The sequence below is a fragment of the Drosophila guanche genome, unplaced genomic scaffold (assembly GCF_900245975.1).
Source record: "Drosophila guanche unplaced genomic scaffold, DGUA_6, whole genome shotgun sequence".
Taxonomy (NCBI): domain Eukaryota; kingdom Metazoa; phylum Arthropoda; class Insecta; order Diptera; family Drosophilidae; genus Drosophila; species Drosophila guanche.
In genome coordinates, this window is record NW_022995748.1 from 1,436,362 (window position 1) to 1,459,428 (window position 23,067).

Genomic DNA, 23,067 nt, shown 5'->3' on the forward strand with positions numbered 1-23,067 from the left:
ACATACAACCGTTATTCGCACAAATACAATATACCAATATACAATATACGTCTATAAAAAATATTAGCTGCACGAGCAGAAAGACGAAAAGACTAATGATTGGTTCGCGAAAGAACATATTCTGCTGCTAAATTTTTAATCATTTTTATTATGAAATGTAAACAATTTTTTGCAGCTGCAAATAGTAGGCTCATGCGGTTTTGTAAATTCGGTGCATAGTACCTGGGCTAACCGGTGTTTCACATCTTTCAAAAAATGTCCACCGCTACGCCGGCATGTGCTCAGTGTGCAGAGATTATTACCCACAATATGTATGTAGATAATTGAATGATTTGATTCTTTTTCATGAATATAAGCAAGGAACGCTTAGGGACGCTCTCACAGCATAATCACTACTTTTATACCCGGTACTCAGTTACATGCGTGCTCTGTGTACAGTTTACAGTTGGTACTCATTTCCGATGTTTCTAATTAGAGCTAGTTTCCATGCTATTTTGACTATCGTGATAATAATATTGAATATACTTTCACGTGTATGTTGCAGGCTCTAATAATTGTACGGTATCTCTAATAGTTTGGCGCCATTTCTTCGATACAAGGAAAAATTGTGAAATCATTTGAAGATGTTGAAGAATAAAACTTTGAAAACGGCGAAATTGTTTGTTGTCAAGCGAGGTAGGCAAAGAAACAAAGTTTAAGAAATAGTTTATTCTCTTCATGGTTTTTTTTTTAGATGGAAGACAAGAAGAGGTACATTTTGATAAAATTACCTCACGCATTCAGAAGCTGTGTTATAATTTAAATATGGATTTTGTTGACCCTGTAAGTTGAATTAAATTTCTTTTTGGCTTGTTTGCATTTATACGAACATTTATACTAGTAGTACATGTTTTGAACATACAGATATACAAGTGTACATACTTAGATATGTGCATGTGTGTGCACTTGTTGATCTTTAAGAATGAAAATACAGTAAATAGTTGTTAATGTACATATATGTTCCTACATATTTATTTTATTAGTTATTTGATAATACTTTATCAACATGTACATATGTACATGTACATGTATGTATGTACATACATTGTGGAAAGTAAATTTATCGTTTGGGTTAAATATGTATGTATGTACATAAGGTAATAAGAAGGATGTACATATGCAATGAGCTTTAATTAAACTGTTCTTTTTCAGGTATCCATTACACTTCAAGTAATAAATGGTTTGTACTGTGGTGTCACTACACAAGAACTAGACAATTTGGCTGCAGAAATTTCCGCTGGCTTAACTTGCAATCATGCCGACTATGCCATTTTAGCTGCTCGGATTGCAGTTTCTAATCTGCATAAGGAAACAAAAAAAGTTTTTTCTGGTATGTAATCTGCCTAAGTAATATTAATTTATATAAACATTGTTGATCAGATGTTGGCTTTGAAAGCCAGTTTTGTTTATTAATTAGTATTTTATTATTTATTTGTATTTATTAGTTTTAATAATCCGATGCATTATATTTGTCAGATGTCTTCGAAGATCTCTTCAAAAATGTCAACAACGAAACAAACTCTGCTTCCCCAATGGTATCGGAATTTCATTACAATGTTGTCAAACAAAATGCTGATCGGTTGAACTCTGCCATTATCTATGACCGAGATTTTGGCTATAACTATTTTGGATTTAAAACGCTCGAGCGTTCCTATTTACTTAAAATAAATGGGAAAATTGCAGAACGTCCACAGCACATGCTAATGCGCGTCGCACTTGGTATTCATGGAGACGACATTGATGCAGCAGTGGAAACTTATAACCTACTGTCGGAACGATATTTTACGCATGCTTCGCCAACCCTTTTTGCAGCTGCTACAAATCGACCTCAACTATCCTCTTGTTTTCTTTTGACAATGAATTCGGATTCAATTGAAGGTATTTTTAAATCAGTTGAACAATGTGCGCTGATATCAAAGTCAGCGGGTGGAATTGGACTTAATGTTCATTGCATTCGTGCCAAAGGCACTTCGATATGTGGAACGAACGGTACTTCAAATGGATTAGTTCCAATGCTAAGAGTTTTTAATAATGTGGCACGCTATGTTGATCAGGGAGGCGGAAAAAGGCCTGGTGCCTTTGCTATTTATTTAGAGCCCTGGCACTCAGATGTTTGTGAATTCTTAGACCTAAAAAAAAACACAGGAAAGGAAGAAAACCGAGCAAGGGATCTTTTCTATGCTTTATGGATTCCCGATCTTTTCATGAAACGTGTTGAAGCAAATGAAGACTGGTCTTTGATGTGTCCACACAAATGTCCTGGACTTCAAGATGTTTGGGGAGAACAATTTGAAGAGCTTTATGTGAAATATGAGCAAGAGGGACGTGCGAATCGAACAGTGAAAGCTCAGTCGCTATGGTTTGCCATTATAGAATCGCAAGTTGAAACAGGTAACCCATACATGCTTTTTAAAGACTCTTGTAATAGAAAGAGCAATCAACAAAATGTTGGCACCATTAAATGCAGCAATTTATGTACAGAAATTGTTGAATACTCTTCACCCGATGAGATCGCTGTTTGCAATCTAGCTTCAATAGCACTCAACATGTTTGTAACACCTGAGAAAACATATGATTTCAGAAAGCTGAAAGAGGTAACCAAAACTGTTGCCAAAAATCTTAACAAAATAATTGATATTAACTATTACCCCCTGCCAGAAGCTAAGAAATCCAATTTTAGGCATCGTCCAATTGGAATAGGCGTTCAAGGTTTCGCAGACGCTTTAATCTTAATGCGCTTGCCGTATGAAAGTGAAGGAGCTAGTCTTTTAAATCAACAAATATTTGAAACTATTTATTATGGGGCTTTAGAAGCTAGCTGTGAACTTTCTAAAGCATTTGGTCCATATGAAACCTACGAAGGAAGTCCTGTGAGCAAAGGCATCCTACAATATGATATGTGGAATAAAACTCCAACGAACCTATGGGATTGGCAAAAACTGAAGGAGGAAATTAAACAACACGGAGTTAGGAATTCGTTGTTAGTAGCTCCCATGCCAACAGCATCTACTGCACAAATTATGGGTAACAACGAATCATTCGAACCATATACAACTAATATATATACGAGACGCGTATTATCTGGCGAATTCCAAGTGGTCAATCATCATTTATTGAGGGATTTAACAGAATTGGACCTTTGGGATGATGAGATGAAAAATAAAATCATTTCAAGCAGGGGATCCATTCAAAGTATTGAAACTATTCCCCAAAAGGTTCGCGATCTTTATAAAACTGTATGGGAAATCTCAGTAAAATCTACAATCCAAATGGCGGCTGATAGAGGTGCATTTATTGATCAAAGTCAGTCGTTTAATATTCATGTTGCAGAGCCTAACTATGGCAAATTGACATCCATACATTTTTTCTCGTGGAAAGCTGGACTAAAAACAGGAATGTATTATTTACGCACAAAACCCGCGGCTAACGCCATACAATTTACAGTCGACAAAAAACAAAGTGCATTCACGTTGAAAGGTCAAAATGGGCATGATAGCATATTAACTTCACCTGATGAAAATATCAATAACACTCAGCATGATGAATCAGATCGAGAACGTAGAATGGCTGAAATGGTTTGCTCCCTCGAAAATAAGGATAATTGTCTATCGTGCGGATCTTAAATGCATGTAAATGTCTATGTACTTAATTATAAATAAAATATATCCCGTCATGTATCAACACACAAAATAAAATAACGTATTCAGAAGCAAACAAAAATATTTCCACCTTTAACCAATATTAAATTAATAGTTTTAATAAATAAATATTATGAAGAACACTGCTGATATGTGTTTTTTTCTGGATTATGACAACGAGTAAGGCCAAACACAATATAACATATAGTAAGATCAGTAACGCCAAGTGATTGGCACTCAAAATTTTCTGCTTGGTTTTAGAGCGAGATACAGGCTCTCTCAAAATGTGGTTGGAAAGCCAGAGATAGCGCTCTAATGCCACCCGCTCTCTCATATGCGTTAAGTGGCATTCGATCTTTATAAGACCCCTTTAGAAGACGATTGTATACCCACTATTTCAGTTATTGATATACGGTTTTTGATATATCGTATATTCAGTTGTCAGAAAACACATTTGGTGATTTTTATATTTTGTTGACTATATTAATTTTTTGTATTTTTTATTTGAAAGATTGTTAATATGCCTATTTATCAGTAGATACATATGTAATCTGTAACATATATTATACTTATATTGTTGAATTAATTAAATTAAATGAATTGAATTGAATTATTAAATTAAGTCGATTATGTAAAACCACTAAGGTCCGTGCGCATTTGTGTTGTTCATATAAGACAAATATTTGTGGTTTACTGTTGTTAATTCAGTTGAATGATTTGAATGGTTTTTCGGGTTTGTTAATATAACAGGCAAAGTAAACATTTTCTTTAAAGTTGATATATTTTTGATACTTTTTTGTATATTACTATAGTTCTTAAAGTTATTCAACGAACGACCCAAATCAACATCCTGCCATTCCTGAACATTTGCCTTCCGAGGCGATGATGGATATACCATGTGCTGTAAAACAAACAATATTCATTTATTATCAATCGGAGCCGAGAGTTTATTCAGGATAGTCGACATAAATACACCCTTCAAATTGTAGTCTAGTATATCTCAAATACTTACCGAAACAAGAGCTCTTTCTGTGAATGCGACACTATTTCTGATAATGTCATCAGAATGATGGTGATAATAAAATTGTGGATTTTGTGTCTCCGTGTATCTAGTAGTGCTGCTTATGACGTCAACGCCATAATGGTCAGAATTGGTAACATTATCGTATCCGTTGCTATTACTAAAAATATCCACAATACTTATTGTATGAAATTCGCTGGGGTAAATATAAAACGTCATAATCAAGCCGCTGTATATTATTAAATGAAATAAAATACATGTCCAAATGAGTTTTATCTGAAAATAGAAACAGTGAGTACCTTACTTAAACCAAAATCAATTATTAATGCAACCTTTTTCTTTCGTCCGTATTTCGAAAATGTTGTAAATGGCACAAGTGAAATTGTTAAAAATCCACCACACGCCACTCCGGCCAAAAGTCCAACAAAATTAAGCTGATAGGGAAGTGTTCCAATTCCGATCAATACACTACACAAGAGTAACAATTTAAATAAAGCAATATGAGGCTTGTGAAGACATTTCCAGTGCATCCATATTAAAAGAGCAATAAGTGAAGACACCACACCACAGAGGGAGGCTGATGGTCCAACCTGTAAAAATTAATAAAATGATTTTTTAATTTAGCAGATGAAACATTACAAAATCTCTCTTGTAAGAACTGAATTTGTGCTTCCTAATTATTAGATATTTAAATACTATATTATATATTATATATAAGTATTGTAGGATATTCACCTCTGGGCGATGCGGTACAATTATAGCGCTAGTCAGATTTCCAGCAAAGCCGGATACTATGTAGACAACAGCAGTTCGGAGAGTACCAATTAATTTTTCTAAATCAGCAAGAAACAAATGCTGAAATATTAGCGTAATTGCCAAGTGTAAAATGCCGGCATGCATGCACAGCGATGTTAACAGTCTATAGAGCTGATCTGGTGTTTCCACAGATATAAATGGTAACATGCCACAAACATTGTTTAGGCAGGAAATCTAAAAAAAAAATTTTACAATTACTGGTCGTTGACCACTTTAAGTCTCTTAAATCTTACCTGTGAGCAGAGAGAGGCTTCCTCATGAAAATATCCATTTATAAAATCACAATATTCCCGCGTCGTTATTCGGCATTCTCCATACAGCCCAGTGCAACAGGGATGACCAATCACTTCACAGACCATATGCTCAGAAGTATGGTCTTTATAGCGATAGCGCTGAGTGAATGAATTCGTTTTACGACAAATGGGCCACTTGGTGATGTCGTCGGGCCACTCATATGGTGCTATTGACGCTGGTGCATCACAAAATTTTGGATCTAGCCCACAAACTGATCCAGAAATTCGACCTCCAGGTCCAGATTCGCCGGGAGACCATTTTTTCCATGTAGAAATAGATTTCTGTGTAATGAAATTTAAAATATATAAGAAGTAGTAATTGAAAATCCAAACCGATTGATCTTAAGGGGAAAAGCTCAAGGGGAAAAAAACCAGGAGGAACGTGGTGATACTGGCTGGAACGCGGAATAACTTACATGTATGTATATCCGGTACTCACAGCGTTCCTCCACGTTTTTTGTTGTTATTTGTTAATTTTTTCATATATTTACTTACCGTAGGATAGAGGCCTCGTATACTACAATCCGCTTGAGAACTTTGAACGCATCCAGAGTCATCATTCCGAATACAGCAGGCTGTTTCCCTTTCGTGACGTCTTGTCTTAATAACCACGTCCATGATCTTAGTGTCCCGACGCATGCAAGCAGCAAACTTTGCACCAATGTGAACCAAGTCAATATTCCGTGGTCCAATCCACATATTTCGTTGCTCTATATGTTGAACCGTCTGCAGACTCAGACTGGTCACAAGTACCTGTCCAGTTTTTTGTTCAGAGCCAATTCCAATCGGAGCAATACCATAACATATTATCGATAGAACTAAAACAACAAATTGTACGGTATTTATCCAGTATGTAAATATAGGCCGATGATCCGTTCGATCGTCCAAATCATTGACTGAAAAGTATTTAATGCACCGTAAAGGAGGTCGCCTTGAATTTTCCAAGACGCCATCCAACAGCTGAGCTGTTATACGTGTTCCACGTTGGCATGCAGATGTTGTAGATTGTGATGTTCGCATTGATGGTTGTATTTGGCTAGGTATTGAGTTACACAATTGTATGTGACCCGCGCTCACTTGATGTAAACTTTGATCGGCAGTTAAATTAATATCACCACTTGTGCATGCATTGGTAATGAGAGCGGATGTTCGCCATCCGTTCTGGTGTCTTTCTGTCATATAAACACTTACTCCAACTCCTATATTGGGGACATTGGCTCCCAGTGTAGAGACACGTGGCTTGATAGCTTGTCTGCCAATATCAGATGTGTCATCATTTACCGATGCAGAAGATACTTCGCACGGACTATCAAAAAAGAGTTCATCCACAATTATCATTTCTAAAGCATCTGTCATGCTATTGGTTATTTCTATGTCAATCGGTTGATCATTGTGAATTGGATCAAAGCTAGAACTGCTTTGCACATGCAATGGTGCAAAGCTACGTGACCATTGATATTGATGTTTTACTCTGTGTCTGCAGTTTGTATGCCGCTTATAAAAAAAATGAAGCAAATAATTAACCAATGCAATAAACATGTGACCAACTGACGCCTTACGCTCTACAAATTCACCGTCACAAAAATCTCTATTACTATAGAATTTGGATCGTCTGTTATCTGAAGAAAATGTCATATTCATAGCATTCGCATCTTGCACTGGTAATATGTCGGGACGATCTTGTGCGTAATTATTACTTGCGTTGGCACAATTACGATTCAATTCCGAACTATTTTGCTTATCAACTTCAACATTAACACCATTTATAATCGACTGTTGGACACGATATTCTAGTGCGCTGTCGAATAATCCAAATCGACGAATAGCCAGTCGACGATGTCGACCATGCCACAGAGCACAATCTTCGGCCTCTGTGCTTGGCTCAACTCCAAAAAATTGCGAAGTTGTACGCTTTAAATAAATTACAACTCGCTTTTTGCAAGAGTAATGATGGGTTTGTGGCTGCGGTAGAATTTGCAACGATTGGTGTTGATGTGTCTGTGTGTGATGAGTGAGCTGTAAGCGTGGATTGCTTATAAGGTGGCTAAACGTAGCCGCAGTACCTGGTCCGTACAACTGATGATGACTGGACCCGTGCTTGAGTGCAATATTTCGACTATCCTGGAGCTTCGTTTGCACGGATACAATACTTGATTCGGTATTTGCAAGTTGATCGCTTAAACTGGATATTACTGGCGCAGTAATAGGAACAGACAAAGATATCGGTACAGGACTAATAGGTCCAGTCGTTTGTGTTGTCTGATGCACACCAGTGGTTCGTCGTGCTGTATTGCAATGCAAACATGTGCCAGCTGGGCTGTCTGCCTCTATTTGGGTTATTGTGGTACCCGGTGCTATAACAATTAACGAATCATTTTCCTCTGATCTTCGGCTGTTCATGTGTGAGTTGTCAGTACTGTGAGTTATTGTTTGCTCCGTAGTAGCTGTCATAATTGGCGAGCAGTGGCTTCCTGCTGAAAAAGCCATGGAAATACTTGTGGATGGTGCGGGCAATGTCGAGGCACAAGATGTTGAGCAAGATACACTTGCGACATATGTTTGTGATGGTTTGGTCAAACTTCCATGCATAGATTCGACATTTCCATTATGGCAGCATTTTGAACGATAATTGTATGGCATGTTGCAGTACTGAGACTGCACTGATGATGCAGGTGGGGTCATAATTCCAGAAGATGCCTGTAATGCAAGGCCTGCATAAAGATCAATAGCGGGCGGTGGAGTTGGAACATATCGCTTGACTGGTGTATGTACTGCAGATCCCAGATAAGCATTATAATTTTCACATTGATTCATCGGTAGCGTTACATTGGATGGTAACAATAATCGAGTTGAGGAAACTGATGGCACTGTTGATGGACTTTTTGCTGCTTCTAATATTTTAGTTTGTTGAACTGGCTTCGCGTCTCTGTAACGCTCCAAACGATATCTTGAGTTTGGGGATATGCCACGTTGATGGTAGTTTGTTGATCCGCCTAGACCATGCTTCGGCACTAGGGCATGGTTATCTGACTTTGATATTGTTCCATTACATGTATGAGTTTTTAACTGGTTAACACTACCCTCAAAACCATCACTATTAGGTGCCGGAGATGGAGGTGCTCCGGTATTGGCATCGTCGATCTTTTCCAGCGGAGATAGCTTTAACTTTCCAGCGTTGGGCTGGAACATATCACTCGACTGTGCATTTAAGCGTGCAGATTGCAAGCTGCAGTACATCACATCACATTCATTAGATTCGAAAGTCAGTGAGAATTGATTTTGAGAATGAACAGACTTTCTTTGATTGACGCTGACGCTATTACCGTTTGCACGCATTATGAAATGAGCATTGTCTGGACACTTTTTTCCAGTTCTACAATTATTGCCTGACTGTTTTTCTCCACTTGATGTCATAATAACTGTGATGGTTTTCTCATCTGAAAAGGTAAATTTAAGAGAGTATATTAAAAGCTGCGTAAGGTTAGGTTCCATGTTACCTAGTAAAATTCTGTGAACTTTGCATGTGTTCCTATTATATTTATATTTGTATTTATTTGCAGACAACTATTACCACTTTTTCATATTTTTAACATACAACAATAAGATACGATCTTATTGGTTATTTTTATTCGAAAATGTATTTAAGCCTCTGTCGCACAGGTGAAAAATGTCTAAGGGTAAAACCAGTTAAACTTATACAGGTTAGCTGAGCTTGTACCACGTAGCTCGAATTTTTAAAATAGTTTAATATATTAAAAAGACTTTTCGGAATAACTTTTCTCAAGAAATATCTTTCTTAAGGGTTATAATAGAACAAATGAAGTTTTGAGTTTTAGAATAGGGATTAACATCAAAGTGTATGTGATTATAGGTCAATGTGATGATTTTTCGACAGAATTATATTGAAATTTGTTTTTATTACCATTTAATTTGTTGGTCTTTGTGGAACTCATCAAACAAATGCCGATTTGTAACACTTTAAAACAGGACATAGCCACAGTTACAATCAGTGTTTATACTTATTAATTATATATGTATGTATGTGTGTAAATATGTACATATATATGTACAAAGGGAAAACATATTCTAAGAAATAGTTAGTTAGAATAAATTTACATTCCTTAAAGTTATGTACATACCTCATATACTTAGGTTAAACACAAGGAGCTGTTCTTGTATTCGCACAGAAATATTTGTGTTTCCTTTAACTCAAGAAATTTTTAATCGATTTTCCATTGTATTTTTTAGCCATAAAGAGGAATGTAACAAAACTTGCACAAAATTTATTAGATCTTTGTTCTTTAATATGTAAAATATGAGTATACTTTCATAAATTAATGAAATTATTTAGTAGATTTATTTTCCTAATATATTTTTCACAATCCTCGGTCCCATAAACGCTTTCAAATGTCGTACACCCAATTGCTTGAAAAACAGTTTGTATACTTACATACATATTTAGTCGTACATACACATGTATGTTTGTATGTGTGTGCAAAGGCAATACATGTTGAATGCGCATGTCCAATTTCGAGGCGACAAAAATACTGATTAACTTGATTTCGAATTTTAAATATATATTTATATGTGTAAAACATAGTAACATACATAGTTTTATATAATATTTTGATTAATGTTGAATTAACAAATATATATTTGCAATGTTTCTATTTTTATACCCGGTATTCGAAGAGTGCCAATTAGCCGTGTCCATGACTAGCCCAAGTCCACTTGGCTCTACAAGGAGGAACGTTGTGAGACATCGAATGAGTGCGACTTTTTTGAAACAGTCCTACCTTGGAACGGATTGGAAGTACTTGGCGCATTGCGCGGAGCGGATGTGCGTGCTCGGGAGCGTACCTGAGTCTGGATGTCATAAAGACCGTCCTTGGTCGCCTCGAGTGAAAGGTATGTATCTCACACATTGGAAATTATCCATGTCGCGCCAAAACGTCCCGCCAGGACCAGCACGCCATCTACGATGCAGCTTTAGATTTAGGGTCGTGGGGCACTGGTGGACGGGTCTATAAAGTTGTTTTAAGAGTGCTTCCGAGTCCTTTGGGATGGGAGACAGGCTGAACAAGGTGCTTAGTTTAAAACCTGTCTCGGAGGGCGTTCCATGCCCCCTCTAACCCTTCGTTTGTAAGTGCTGCCTGGTCCACTATATCATTGGCTTCAACGTTCGTCCTCGCGCTAAGGTTCCACCGGCGATAACGTCTGGTTAGCAATGAAAACGGCATGTCCCAGAAGGTGGGCCACTGCTGACAGTTCCCCTTTAAAACCAGCTAGGAACGGCTAGCTGCCCTGTCGTAGTGACAGGTTCCTTGTCTCAGCGTGACATTCTGGATCTGCTGCCGCCAGGACTGTGGCATATATTCTGGTCCAGTTTCCAACTTCCGCAGCATGTGGGGTTTGTCACCCCCTCTAATGAATTTGATCTACATATCGGTAGTACGACCAATTCTGAACCCTATTCGGAGTCGACCCTCTGTACATACGCGCTGGTCTGATTTCAGGAAATTCAGCACAGCACAGCGCCTCTTCGGTCTATTTGAAGAACGCCCATTTGCCACGTTTAGATTCCCCGAAAATGTCCAAATCATTGACATCTTAATACGAAATGGTCTTAATAAATAAACAAACTATATTATAAATACTTTCTACTGTATTAATTCTTTTTTAAGCAAAATATTTCTTTACAATAATATAAACAATGCTCTTGCTGCCGTAAGTTATTTTCAGGAAGATCTGCTCAGGGTAAGAACACCGTGGGATCTAACATACGTATTATAACTTATCTCTTTTTGACTTTGAATCTTCGTCTCCATTGCCTGCTGATCTTTTCCTAGTTAAACGATTTATTTTTCCCCTGAAAAAGAAAATCAGATAATCAATTAAACTAGTTATTGAATACCGTAATTAACATATGTATGTGTGTGTATCTAAGTATATGCATTTGGAATTATGCTAACGTTCATTAAGAAAGAATAGTGACCGAGGAGGAGCCCATGGGCTTTGGTACTTAAGTTTTATCAAGTCATTGCATTTTTGCGAATTTAATTTACGAAGGGCGAAAATGAAAAATAATAATTATAAAAATACAATTATGTTCTTACCCGGTGGAGCCGACATCGATTTTAGGTTTATCACTACTAATATGCAATCCCTCGTTGTCTCTGTATGGAGTAATAGTTCCTTGCATGGAAACATTCTGGCTTACTTTATTTTGAAGATTTGAAGCTTTGAATGAGTTAACATCCTTTTCCAGTGGTGAGGGAATAGATACTTCTAAAGTCGACTTTGCTGAATGTTGTATAGTTTTGCTTAACGTTCCAATTTTAGGTTGTTCATGAAGTACAACATTGGAGCGTTCATTGCGTGTAATACTTAAAGCGGCATCAGAAATACTCTTAGAAATTTCATATGGTTGCTTGGCGTTTCGAATAGTAGGCGAAAGGGTTGCTGGGGGTACGATTTGCTTGTCCCCATTGTTGTTCAAATAGTCCCTACTTGTTCCTGAAGTCAACCCCTTGCGAGTTATATTTTCTAAAGAAGAATTTTGATTAACAATAGGGTTTGCAGTGCCTTTATAAACATCGGAAAATGGCTGAACTTTTTTTTTTCGTTGATTACTGATTTTTGAAGAGTTAATGTTAAAGGGTACAGGATCTTTAATCGCTAATGTTGCCGACTTTGGTCTTTCTTCTGCTGAGACCTTCGTAAGATCAACTGTATTTATATTTTTAGCAACAATTGAATCATTCGCAGCACTTAAGCTCTTAGTATAATGAGAATCGAATATATTTAAATGTTCCTTTCTAGAAATTGCTTTATCTCCTACATTTGCCATATTTGTTTTATTACTTGAAGGATCATAGCCCTGATTTGAAAAATTTAGGAGCCCAGAGAAAGGATTTTCAAGAAACTGTTTGTATTGTTCAAGCGTCGACTGTACTTTGAGTGCATCCTGGGTTGGTAGCTCAACATTTTTAGCATGTCTATGAAATAAATCATTTGGAGTTATAGAACTAGAACTGTTCGAAACACCGGCTGCACCCGCAGAAAGAAAATTATGATTTCCTGAATTGATTGCACTATAAGGTGATGAGACATAGTTATTATCACTTAAATATCGTAACGATGAAAGCTTTTGGTAGTAGTTTAAGCTGTCCAAGTAATTTTGATTCATATTATAATTTAGTTGAGGCATAAATGAAGCTGACTGAATGCTGTAGTTTAATAAATTTTGCATCTGAAAAACAGAAATTATGAAACAATTATAAAATGCTTTCTTTTTACGAGAGCCGAAAAAATACTAAAATCGAAGAAAGTTTGTCTCACAACATTCCTCCTAGTTGTTTTTTAATTTCTACTTACATCCAGACTTGGAATTGGAGCTAAGTACGAGTTCAGTCTCGAGTTCGGAGCACTGATTTGACCTCTGAAAAAAAAGTGTTTGTAGTTCTTATTTTTTTCTAATAAGACAATTCTTACTTTTCAGCATTTAATCCTTCTTGTTGTTCTATTGGATACAAATTTAAATTAATAAATGCATTTAATATCATTTGATTTGACTTATTACCCAGGTTAACTTCCAATTCCCTTTCGTAAGTGTCCCAAGCATCCGCCTTTTCTTGTTCACTCAGCTCTTGCTCGACTTTATTTTCTAAGAGACTATCATGTTCATGGTATTTATAAACAAGCTCCGACTGTCTCAACAAGTGAGCTAGTATGGTATCCTTAGGAAGCACAGGCATGGTTCTTTCACTTTTTTTTGGTTTCGTCAACCTATGAAGTAAAAAGTATGATAAATGGAAGTTAATATACAAAAATAAAAACTCTCACTCCATAAACGAATTTTCCGAGCTCATGAAATATACACTTTACTTACGTATAAAGTTCTGCTAATTCTTCCATGTTATAATGCCTATCTATTTGTTGTTCATCTACTACTCGAAAACTCATAGCTTGTTTTGTAACAGATCGAGAGTAAACTTTTTCTTCCATAGTGCCCTGTAAGTATTAAAAAGGATTGAATTATTGAAGAGATTGAATTATATGGCTTATTTTACAATACCATTGCAATCAGACGATATATATAGCAATTTTTTTTTTGTCCCAGGCGAAATACTCGAAATATATTTTGTTGATCATTGGATGGATTCCACGAGGTGTCTAAAATGATTACTCTATTCGCACCAATTAGATTAATTCCTTGGCCACCAGCCCTGGCAGATATTAAAAACACGCGTGCACGTCTGTTGGCTTCGCTGTTGAATCGTTTTATCATTTCATGTCGTATGTTTTTTGGTGTTTTACCATCCAGTCTGTAATAGTCTTGCCCACTGATCCATTTTCCTGCGGGTTTTTGGCTTGATGGTACATCTGTAATTGGAAAAGTTTGTTAGAATCTTCATATTATTCGCATACTTCGGTAAAATGTTTCTAACATATTTTTTAACTTTTCGAGTAGCTGGTTTAGAAAACCTAAGCTTTTAAAATGATGACTAGCGTAAATATTTGTACTCGTAAAATTATTTGAGCTTACGGGCAAGATAAAACAGTTCGGGATCAGACTCTGTAATTCGTTTGAAAAAGTATTCCACAACGTTGAGTACTGCCACAAAGGCTGAAAAAATTAAACTGCAATGAGAAATATATAAATTAGTATTTCATTAGAAAGCATATCTTTTTGCACGTTCTAAGAGTGTCAAAATTGGTTAGAACGGGCAAAACCAGAATGACGATATTATGACCGTCTGTGTTTCTTTGCAAACTAGTCTCCCAGTTTTTAATTATCTCAACAAACTCTTTCTAATCTATTTCAGTTTGCAACAACTTACCATTTTTCTCCCTTTTCTTCACACATTCGAAGAATGGAAAACATAATCCGGAGCTTATTACTTGGAATTATAGATTCCAAATCTGCCTTTGTCAGATACCTACGCCACCAGTCATTAGTTACAGACATAACACCAGTTTGACTGTCATAAATATCATCTGGTTGATCTTCTTCGGAGTTTGGGCAATTGATTTTCTTTAATTCTTTTTTGTTTCTTTGCTAAAAATATATATACGGTTAATGGGTAAACGGTTAAAAAATGGTTATAATTAACAATAAGATGTTACGTACGTTTGTGGCATTTTTCCATGCGTCTTCTAATACCTTAGGGTGTGTCCATATCTAAGGAAGGAAAATATTATTATATATGATAAAAAATATTAAATATTACCTTTCTTAAAACAGTATAATCTGTTATCAGACTTTTGCCTCGACAGTCGCCACGATTTCCTATTGCTTCCAATATATGTTCATAAAGTATGTTCTATAAAGAAATTCGTTTTTTCTTGGATAATCCTTTGTATAACTTTGTCTTTTAAGGCTAAAATTCATCTAAGGAAAATGCATTAGATTCTCCCAGATTCGATGTGTATTTTAAAGCCGAGAATAAAACAACTTAGTGCAACGTTTGATGAAGCATGTCAATCATGAATTCATTAGTGGAACCTTCGCTTTCTGAATAAATTAAACAGGATGAACCATTTACGTACCTGAACAGACGTCATCGGAATAAATAAAACATACTCGAATTTTTGTGGCAAAAAAGTTTTAAGCAACTCTGCCTCTTTTCTCTGAAATTAAAAGGGAATTATTTTATAATAAGGATTCGAAAATTAGGATAAATGTTTATTTACAGTTAAAATAAATGGCCCAGTATTGAAAACTGAATATTATTATTAGTTACCTGAACAAATTTGGATAGCTTTTTATGTAAAACGTAGGATCGCTGCTTCATTATTGTAATATCCTTTTTACTGGAATCTTTATGTTGGCCGTTCTTTATTGGATTTGCATATAAATTTGCGAACTCCCTTTCAGTGCCCAGGTATAACGGTTTTATAAAGTTTACCATGCTATAATCTATAAATATATTTATTTGTTGAAATGAAGGCAGTGTGCAGAGGACATCAAATATAAATAATTGCAGGAATGGGATCCCTTTGTGACACTACGACAAACTTACATTCTTTGAGGTTATTTTGTATGGGCGTTCCGGTTAATATTATTCGTTTTGGGGTTTTTATTTTTGATACGGCAAGACTTATGGCAGATTTGCTGTTTTTAATAATATGTCCTTCATCACATACGACTAAATCGGCACCTGTTGAAAAACAAATGATTCATTTTCAAAAATAATGAAAAATTAATAGATATTTACCAGGCTGTAATAGGTATTTGTGGACTTTATCTCGAACATTTTCCAATTTTGAAGAAGCCACGTTCCCTCGATATTTGTATGAGTGATAAAAAACAAGAGCTCGGAATGCCTCGTAACCCACTAACAAGCAGCCCGCTCTGCTAGCCGACGATAAGGACCATTCTTCCAAAACCCGCAACTTTTCTGCAATATCACTAGAAATATAAATACAAATAAATGAACGAGTTCAAGAACGGTGTTTGGAAATATTGGAATTATTCAAACATGATAGTTCTGATTTCTAAAAAAAAGTGTGGGTCTAATTCTCAGTAAGATGAAGACCTATTTTCGTTGTCTCGTTCAAAGTACAAATAAAAGTTTCATGATGTAATGCCTCTGAGTTAATATACATACATATTATGTATGTATGTAAATACATATCACCAACTTCATACTTAATACGTTAAATCAAACTCACGATGAATCCGGAAAAATGAAAACCTTTAAATAGTTTTTTATTTTCAAAGGACTTAGCCAATAATGAAATTCATCAGCCCAGTTCATAACCGTGCTTTTTGGACATAGTACCAAGACCTTTGCCGTGTTTAGTTCCTTGTAAGAAATCACGGTGTGCAGCAAAGCTATCAACTAAAAAAATTATATTTGTTTTAGTTTTTGTTAACATTTGTAGTGATTGTGTTACCTGTAGAGTTTTTCCCAGGCCCATGCAATGAGCTAAAATGCATCCTGATCCAGAATTTTTTTTTCGCTCATCCACACCGCCATAACAAGAGTCGTACATAAATTTAACACCATCAATTTGGTGTGGTTTTAGTTGTTTGACTATATCACTGTCCACTTTAACAAATGTATTAGTCCTCTCGATGTAATCAAGTATTAGCTCCGACTTATTTATAGATTCAAAATTCTTTTTAATTGCTTTGGACAGTTCCAATTGTTTCTTTTCAAGCCGTCGAACCCGTTCACTTTCGGTTTTTTGTGCAGCTTTAGTTTCATTGGCTAGCTGATCAATTCGAAGCATTGGTTTTATCAATCTTGATTTCTGAAGATCAGCGTCACAATCTGAAAAATCACTCTCCGAGCTAAGCACGATTTCTTCATGTTTACTAAGCTTCTCACCTTCTTGTTTCAATGATCTAATGTCTGACTTTTCTTGATCATCTTTGTCAATTTTATTGTGTGGCAGGTTAATGTTAAAGTGAATTTCATTGTCATCAACAAGACCTTTGGGTTTTTCCTCTTCACATGAGACGATTTTATCAGAATTAAAGTTCTGTAAAAACTTGTCCACACTACTAATTATGTTTTCACCTTCTTCAGAAAAAATTTCTTTTGAATCATCAAACCCACTTTGATTTGACAATCCCGAATCACTACTTGAATCATTTAACAGTTGCAACTTGATTTGTTCATTACAACGCGTTAGAAACTGTCCCTCGGTTAAAATGTCATCATTCTAGAATTAAAAATATTTTATTTTTAAGTGATGATGTTTTCTAGGCGAGAAATATGTGACCTCATACTCACTTCAATTACGGTATCACTTTCATATTGATCCTCGTCTTCTACAAAGCAATCATCCTTTTTAAGATTACTCCTTTGAGACAAACTCAGCTGACTCTTTTTCTTTGATTTGATGTAACTTTTATGTCCATGACGTGTATTCAACGCACTCAAATTTGTCAATCTTCAGAGAAAAATTAAAAGTTATTTTAATTGAATTAAACAAAATGATTCCTTCAAAGCAAGTGCCTTGTCTTGTCAAAAACAAACCTGTCGATTTCTTTGTCTGTATCGTTGTCCGATGCACATGATCTCGTAGTTTTTATAGTCTTTATATCGACTTCACCAAATTTTAGATTGTTATTTACATTCAATTTAATGTATTTGGAAAGATCAACACCATCATTATAATCACATTGCAAATTCCTGTGTTTACTTGAGTAGAACGAGCGGCGTACTGGCGACGGTTTTGAACTACATTCACTTGAAGATTTTTCGTTTAGATCATCACAGCTACTTTTGAGCTCGGAGTCTGTATTCAACGAACTAGATGTATCCAAAAGTAGTCTCATTTTTGCTTTATGGTTTTTTTGATGTTTCGTCATCTTTGAATGTTTAAATGATTTATCTAGAGCTCGACTTGCTGATGGACTTCCGGGAGTGGCAATTTCTTGAAGTTGTTTTATTTTTGTTAGTAAATTCACTTTAAATTCCTCTTCAGACTTTGAATTGTGCGCATAGCACTCATTTATTAACTGTTTTGCTACATTTAACGTGGTCATTAATGTAGGTTTAAGGTTAATCTTTTCTTTCCCAAAGTGTGTATAAAGATTTTCAAGGTAATGATCATTTAGATCGACTTCCAAGGGCTCTGAACAGTTTGAACTGTTTAACTCTGCAGTACAATTTTCTGTATATAACGATGTTTGACTGCCATTGGCCTGGCATTTTGCATTCGATACATCCACTTCTAATTGATATTTTTTTAATTTCTGTATTGTGGTGTCTATGAAAACTTTGACGTTTGACGAAACGGGCTCAGATTCAACTCTATTTGGAAAAATAATATTTATCAGCATATTTTCAACACAATCCAGGCATTGCCGACACTTAAACTCTTCTTGTGATGTATAGTTATGATCGCTCAAGGCGTCTGAAAAACTTAAGTTACTTTTTTTCAACCAATAACATTCCTTACGACGAGTTTCTTTTGTCGGTAATTGTAATAATTCTTCAGTACTGTTGTAGTTATTACAGAAAGAGTCAACTTCAACTTGATTTATTTCTTCTGTAATTGCAATTGGTGATTCCCTCATGTTTGGTTCGGAATTAGTTTCAACCAAATTATTATTTGAAGCCTCAACACATAAGGATTCGTGCTGTGTGTTTTCCTGCTTCAGTTGATTCATTTTGAGTCTAAAAATAATTGTAAAAAATAGTTAGCGCTGAGTTTACATATTTAATTGTTTATTTTGTAGATTTTAAAGAATTTAAAGACAATTACCAAGTTGAAATTTTTATTTAAATTCTAGCAAGCCCTAGTAGCATCGCTAAGTGGTTTAAGATTGGAATGGTTAATTGGGTATAAAAATAGCTTTCCAAAAGATCGGGACCAGGAACGAAATCGTGTGAAACTTTGAAGGAGTGTTTGGCGTGGTTAAACCACAATAAGATCCAATTTCTGCAACATTTTGTATCCGTGGATTAAACGTGGATGACCCAAAACACACCAGAGATTAAAATAGTTCAAACTGTGAGCTTCTCAGAGCATTTCTGAGCTAAGGTGGATTTACCAACCAATAAAACCATAGCGACAGTATTTTGGAATGCAAGCGAACAACTGACCAACTGAGAGAATAAGTGAGCAACTGGACAACGGATTCAGTTTGTTCACACACTCACTGAACAACTGAGCTTATTCACTAAGGTAAACATTCCTTACTAAAAACTTATATAGAGCTAACAAAAATACGTCGAGAACTATAGGAAACAAATTTAAAAAAAAAATTCGATTCTTTGGTATGCCGACTGTTTATCAGCCCGCCCACTTACATATGTATGTAAATGTATCAAATCATCTAACAAACATTGATGGAGTTGGCAGAATTTCCTTAGTCTTTTGATTTCGACTTTATAATTATACCTGTAACTTCTAGTTTTGTTTTTTAAGGCTTACAACCGTTGTTTTTGTTATTAAAAATTATACTAGTGGGGTAAGACCCAGTGTAACCGTGGAAGTATTGATAGAATATACAGTATGGCCCTCAATAATATACCAAAATAAACTATTCCATAGAAGAAAAGAAGAAAGTCCTTTTACCTATGGGCTAGTACTCAGATTCTCACTTAGAATTCAGAGAATTAAGAAAACAGAGATTTTTTATCAAAATATGCAATATATGGCGAAGTGCAACCAGAATTGTAAGCGGTATTCCGTACGGTTGTATATTTTTGGAAACATCTAACATTTCCCATTGCTTATTTCGCAGTTTGAAAATATGTAAGTCTTCTACAACCTACGGAATACAACTTAAAAATTTTTGTTAACAGCCAAGCTGATATGCGTCTTGGCAACAGACTGCGCTCGAAGAAATTAAGCAAATTAACAATGCAAATAATTCCATATATTCTCATTCATATTCATTTTTTTCATCCTAGCCTGGTAATTTTTCTTTCCACTTCGGCGGGTTTTTTCTCCAGTTTATGTTGTCTTTATGTTCTGTTTTAATGGTAAACAAAACAAAACTGCTGACTGAGAAGAGGAACGGTACGACATGTACTCACACCTCTGGTCACACTCAGCCGCTTGAAAAATGTATTGAAAAATTTGCCAGCAAAGCTGTTTTCGGATCTAGGTAGTTGGGTAAAATGAAAAGACTAATTATTTGTCATCGGTATATTTACGGTATATTTTAAAAATGAGCACGTATATTTGGGTATGTTTCTAAGGGTCTCATGATATATTTGATCCATAAGTTTGCTGTCACACTGAGTTAAAGTGCATTATTAAAAAAAAGTGTAAAAATGGTAAGAACATTATATTTCTGGAAATATTGTATTGCTATTAAATAAATTAATTACATAAGTTTACAATATTTTTTTAATCGATTCAATGTCGAACATAAATACGTTCTCTGAACATGTTCATATGATCAATATTCATACATATGTATGGACATATTTATGAACATATCTACATTATTAAAATTCAACTTTCATTCGCCCTCTAATATAATCTCGAAAAACGTCCGACCGTGCGCATATATTATTTCTTTCTGGAAGAAAAATTCATAATTTGTACAAATATGCATAATTTCATTACAAATATTTATTAATTACAAAGATCATACCGCATTGCAAGCGGCAAAATGTCCAAAATTATTTATAAAATTATTTTACTAATATGATATACATATGTACCTCTAAAAGACCTCTATAAGTGGTGCTACAGTCGAACTTAGGCAACCACTCCCACGGGTCAAATACGGAATTGGTTTTTGAGTAGTCCGATTAAAATGCAGATTTCAGAGAAAGTTGATGCAATATATTATTGTGAATTTCTTATAAATGTGTTCTATATAATTTTACAAACTCAAGATTCGTACTTAAAACAAAATTGTAATTAAAACCTTTTGCAAAACTATTTCTCGGTTAGCCGAGAAAGGCTTCGTGGGAAAACTTTTCTCAAGAATCACGATCAAGAGATAATCAAGAGATAAGAGATAATGGTATTGAAAGCCGGTACTCGGGTTGTCATGTCATATCAATAAGCTAATTTTGTTGATGGCCCATGCATACATGCTTAAATTCGCAATATGTTGTTCTTTTGGTTTTTTTAGGCGTAGTTAAAGGTGAGGTGTGTTTATAAACAAATTTTTAAATATATTAAGATAAACGAAATGAAATAAATAAATAACAATGTGGTTCTAATCATTTCAGTCTGAACCAATTCGTGTTGTCGTGACTGGAGCTGCTGGTCAAATTGCTTACTCGTTGCTATACATGATAGCTCGGGGAGAAGTTTTTGGAAATAAGCAACCTCTCATCTTGCATTTGCTGGATATTCCGCCGATGGTTGGTGTTCTTGAGGGTGTCGTCATGGAACTAGCGGATTGTGCGTTGCCATTGTTACGTGAAGTTATACCAACAACAGATCCAGCGGTTGGGTTCAAGGATGTTTCGGCCGCCTTTCTAGTGGGCGCCATGCCACGCAAAGAAGGAATGGAAAGAAAAGATCTGCTATCGGCAAATGTAAAAATTTTTAAAGCACAAGGACAAGCAATTGAAAACTTTGCAAAGAAAGATGTCAAAGTTCTTGTGGTTGGAAACCCTGCCAACACTAATGCTTTTGTTTGTGCTAATTATGCACCATCCATTCCACGTGAAAATTTCACTGCGATGACTCGATTGGATCAAAATCGCGCCACCTCCCAAATAGCCACAAAATTGGGTGTTCCAATATCTGATGTTAAGAACATAATTATCTGGGGCAACCATTCATCCACTCAGTACCCTGATGCTGGACAAGGGAAAGTGGTTATCAATGGTCAAACAAAATCTGTGGCTGATGCCGTCAATGATACTTCCTTTTTACAAGGTGCCTTTGTTGAAACTGTTCAAAAGCGTGGTGCTGCTGTAATTGCAGCTCGCAAAATGTCATCTGCTATGTCAGCAGCTAAAGCCGCTTGCGATCATATGCATGACTGGTGGAATGGTACCGCCCCGGGAACCTTTGTATCAATGGGCGTATGCTCAGATGGCAGCTATAACTCTCCAAAAGGCGTTATTTTCTCTTTCCCAGTTGTTATTGTAAATAAGAAATGGGAAATCGTTCAGGGTTTGGACCTAAGTGACTTTGCCAAATCAAAGTTAACTCTTACTGGAAAGGAGTTGCAAGAAGAAAAGGACGAAGCATTGTCTGTGTTGGACGTAGGTTCATCTAATTTGTAAAATGGCCTTGCATGTTTAAATTTAAATAATATTTGAGCATTTAGGGAACAAAGTTCCATGCATTAATGTTTGTATATAAAGTATATTATGGAAAGTTAATCCTGATGTATGTAAATAAATCATAAAAATCAATATTCTAGTATTTTTTTTAACAGGGTATAACTCGCCCCACTATCTTAATTACGTGAGAATATAGGCTAACGAATATTTGCCAAGTGTGTGTCTTATTTCTGTAGGTGAAGGCGCACTGCTTTGATTAACGATCCTCTCTCCTACGAACCGTAAGACCGCGTGATGTGGTAGGAACCTACGAGGCACGGAGACGTGAGCCCGCGACTACCGTACACTTTTATTTTTCTCAGTTATTAGATGGGTAATCTTTTTAGCCTTGAATCAGTGAAAAGTAATAAAGGCCAAGAGACGAAACAACCAGCAGACACTTGCGGATTTGCTCTTATTTGTTGCAGCGGGCTGAAACTATACCCTAGAATTGTGTACAAATGAAGCCATAGGGAAACAGCGTTTTTAGACATTAAAAAGTACTGCGACTTTTAAAAATTTTGTTGAGTATTATATTTGAAAAAATA

At 35.7% G+C, this 23,067-nt stretch overlaps 4 protein-coding genes across 8 annotated transcripts; 2 read left to right on the plus strand and 2 right to left on the minus strand.

Annotated features, from left to right (window-relative positions):
- Positions 1-524: 524 nt before the first annotated feature.
- Positions 525-3,683, plus strand: LOC117584606 (ribonucleoside-diphosphate reductase large subunit). The gene is made up of 4 exons (XM_034273615.1): positions 525-675; positions 734-822; positions 1,192-1,369; positions 1,516-3,683. Exons 1-4 carry the CDS (start codon positions 624-626, stop codon positions 3,660-3,662), a joined length of 2,466 nt encoding a protein of 821 aa, XP_034129506.1. The 5' UTR covers positions 525-623; the 3' UTR covers positions 3,663-3,683.
- A 553-nt stretch (positions 3,684-4,236) lies between these two features.
- Positions 4,237-10,085, minus strand: LOC117584605 (inactive rhomboid protein 1). Its single transcript, XM_034273614.1, has 7 exons — positions 9,947-10,085; positions 6,303-9,244; positions 5,748-6,089; positions 5,434-5,688; positions 5,031-5,288; positions 4,690-4,974; positions 4,237-4,578 (listed from the first exon to the last, which is right to left on the minus strand). The coding sequence occupies exons 2-7, from the start codon at positions 9,219-9,221 to the stop codon at positions 4,318-4,320; spliced, it is 4,320 nt and encodes a 1,439-aa protein (XP_034129505.1). The 5' UTR covers positions 9,222-9,244; positions 9,947-10,085; the 3' UTR covers positions 4,237-4,317.
- Positions 9,997-22,612, plus strand: LOC117584609 (malate dehydrogenase, cytoplasmic). Its single transcript, XM_034273624.1, has 3 exons — positions 9,997-10,002; positions 20,548-20,557; positions 21,470-22,612. Exons 2-3 carry the CDS (start codon positions 20,555-20,557, stop codon positions 22,478-22,480), a joined length of 1,014 nt encoding a protein of 337 aa, XP_034129515.1. The 5' UTR covers positions 9,997-10,002; positions 20,548-20,554; the 3' UTR covers positions 22,481-22,612.
- On the minus strand, positions 11,480-18,946 carry LOC117584603 (transcriptional regulator ATRX-like). 5 transcript variants are annotated; one of them, XM_034273610.1, is made up of 20 exons: positions 17,801-18,946; positions 17,555-17,714; positions 16,710-17,483; positions 16,485-16,654; positions 16,028-16,221; positions 15,833-15,970; positions 15,554-15,729; positions 15,360-15,440; positions 15,041-15,133; positions 14,941-14,991; positions 14,651-14,868; positions 14,356-14,450; positions 13,885-14,192; positions 13,699-13,820; positions 13,390-13,595; positions 13,302-13,329; positions 13,185-13,248; positions 12,221-13,059; positions 11,924-12,172; positions 11,480-11,676 (listed from the first exon to the last, which is right to left on the minus strand). In XM_034273610.1, the coding sequence occupies exons 1-20, from the start codon at positions 18,937-18,939 to the stop codon at positions 11,595-11,597; spliced, it is 5,187 nt and encodes a 1,728-aa protein (XP_034129501.1). In that variant the 5' UTR covers positions 18,940-18,946; the 3' UTR covers positions 11,480-11,594. The 5 variants fall into 5 exon arrangements, with proteins under 5 accessions (XP_034129501.1, XP_034129500.1, XP_034129502.1 ...); XM_034273609.1 differs by having other exon boundaries at positions 11,924-13,059; XM_034273611.1 differs by lacking the exons at positions 11,480-11,676; positions 11,924-12,172; positions 12,221-13,059; ... (2 more) ...; positions 13,390-13,595; positions 13,699-13,820 and having other exon boundaries at positions 13,898-14,065; positions 14,127-14,192.
- Positions 22,613-23,067: the final 455 nt, after the last annotated feature.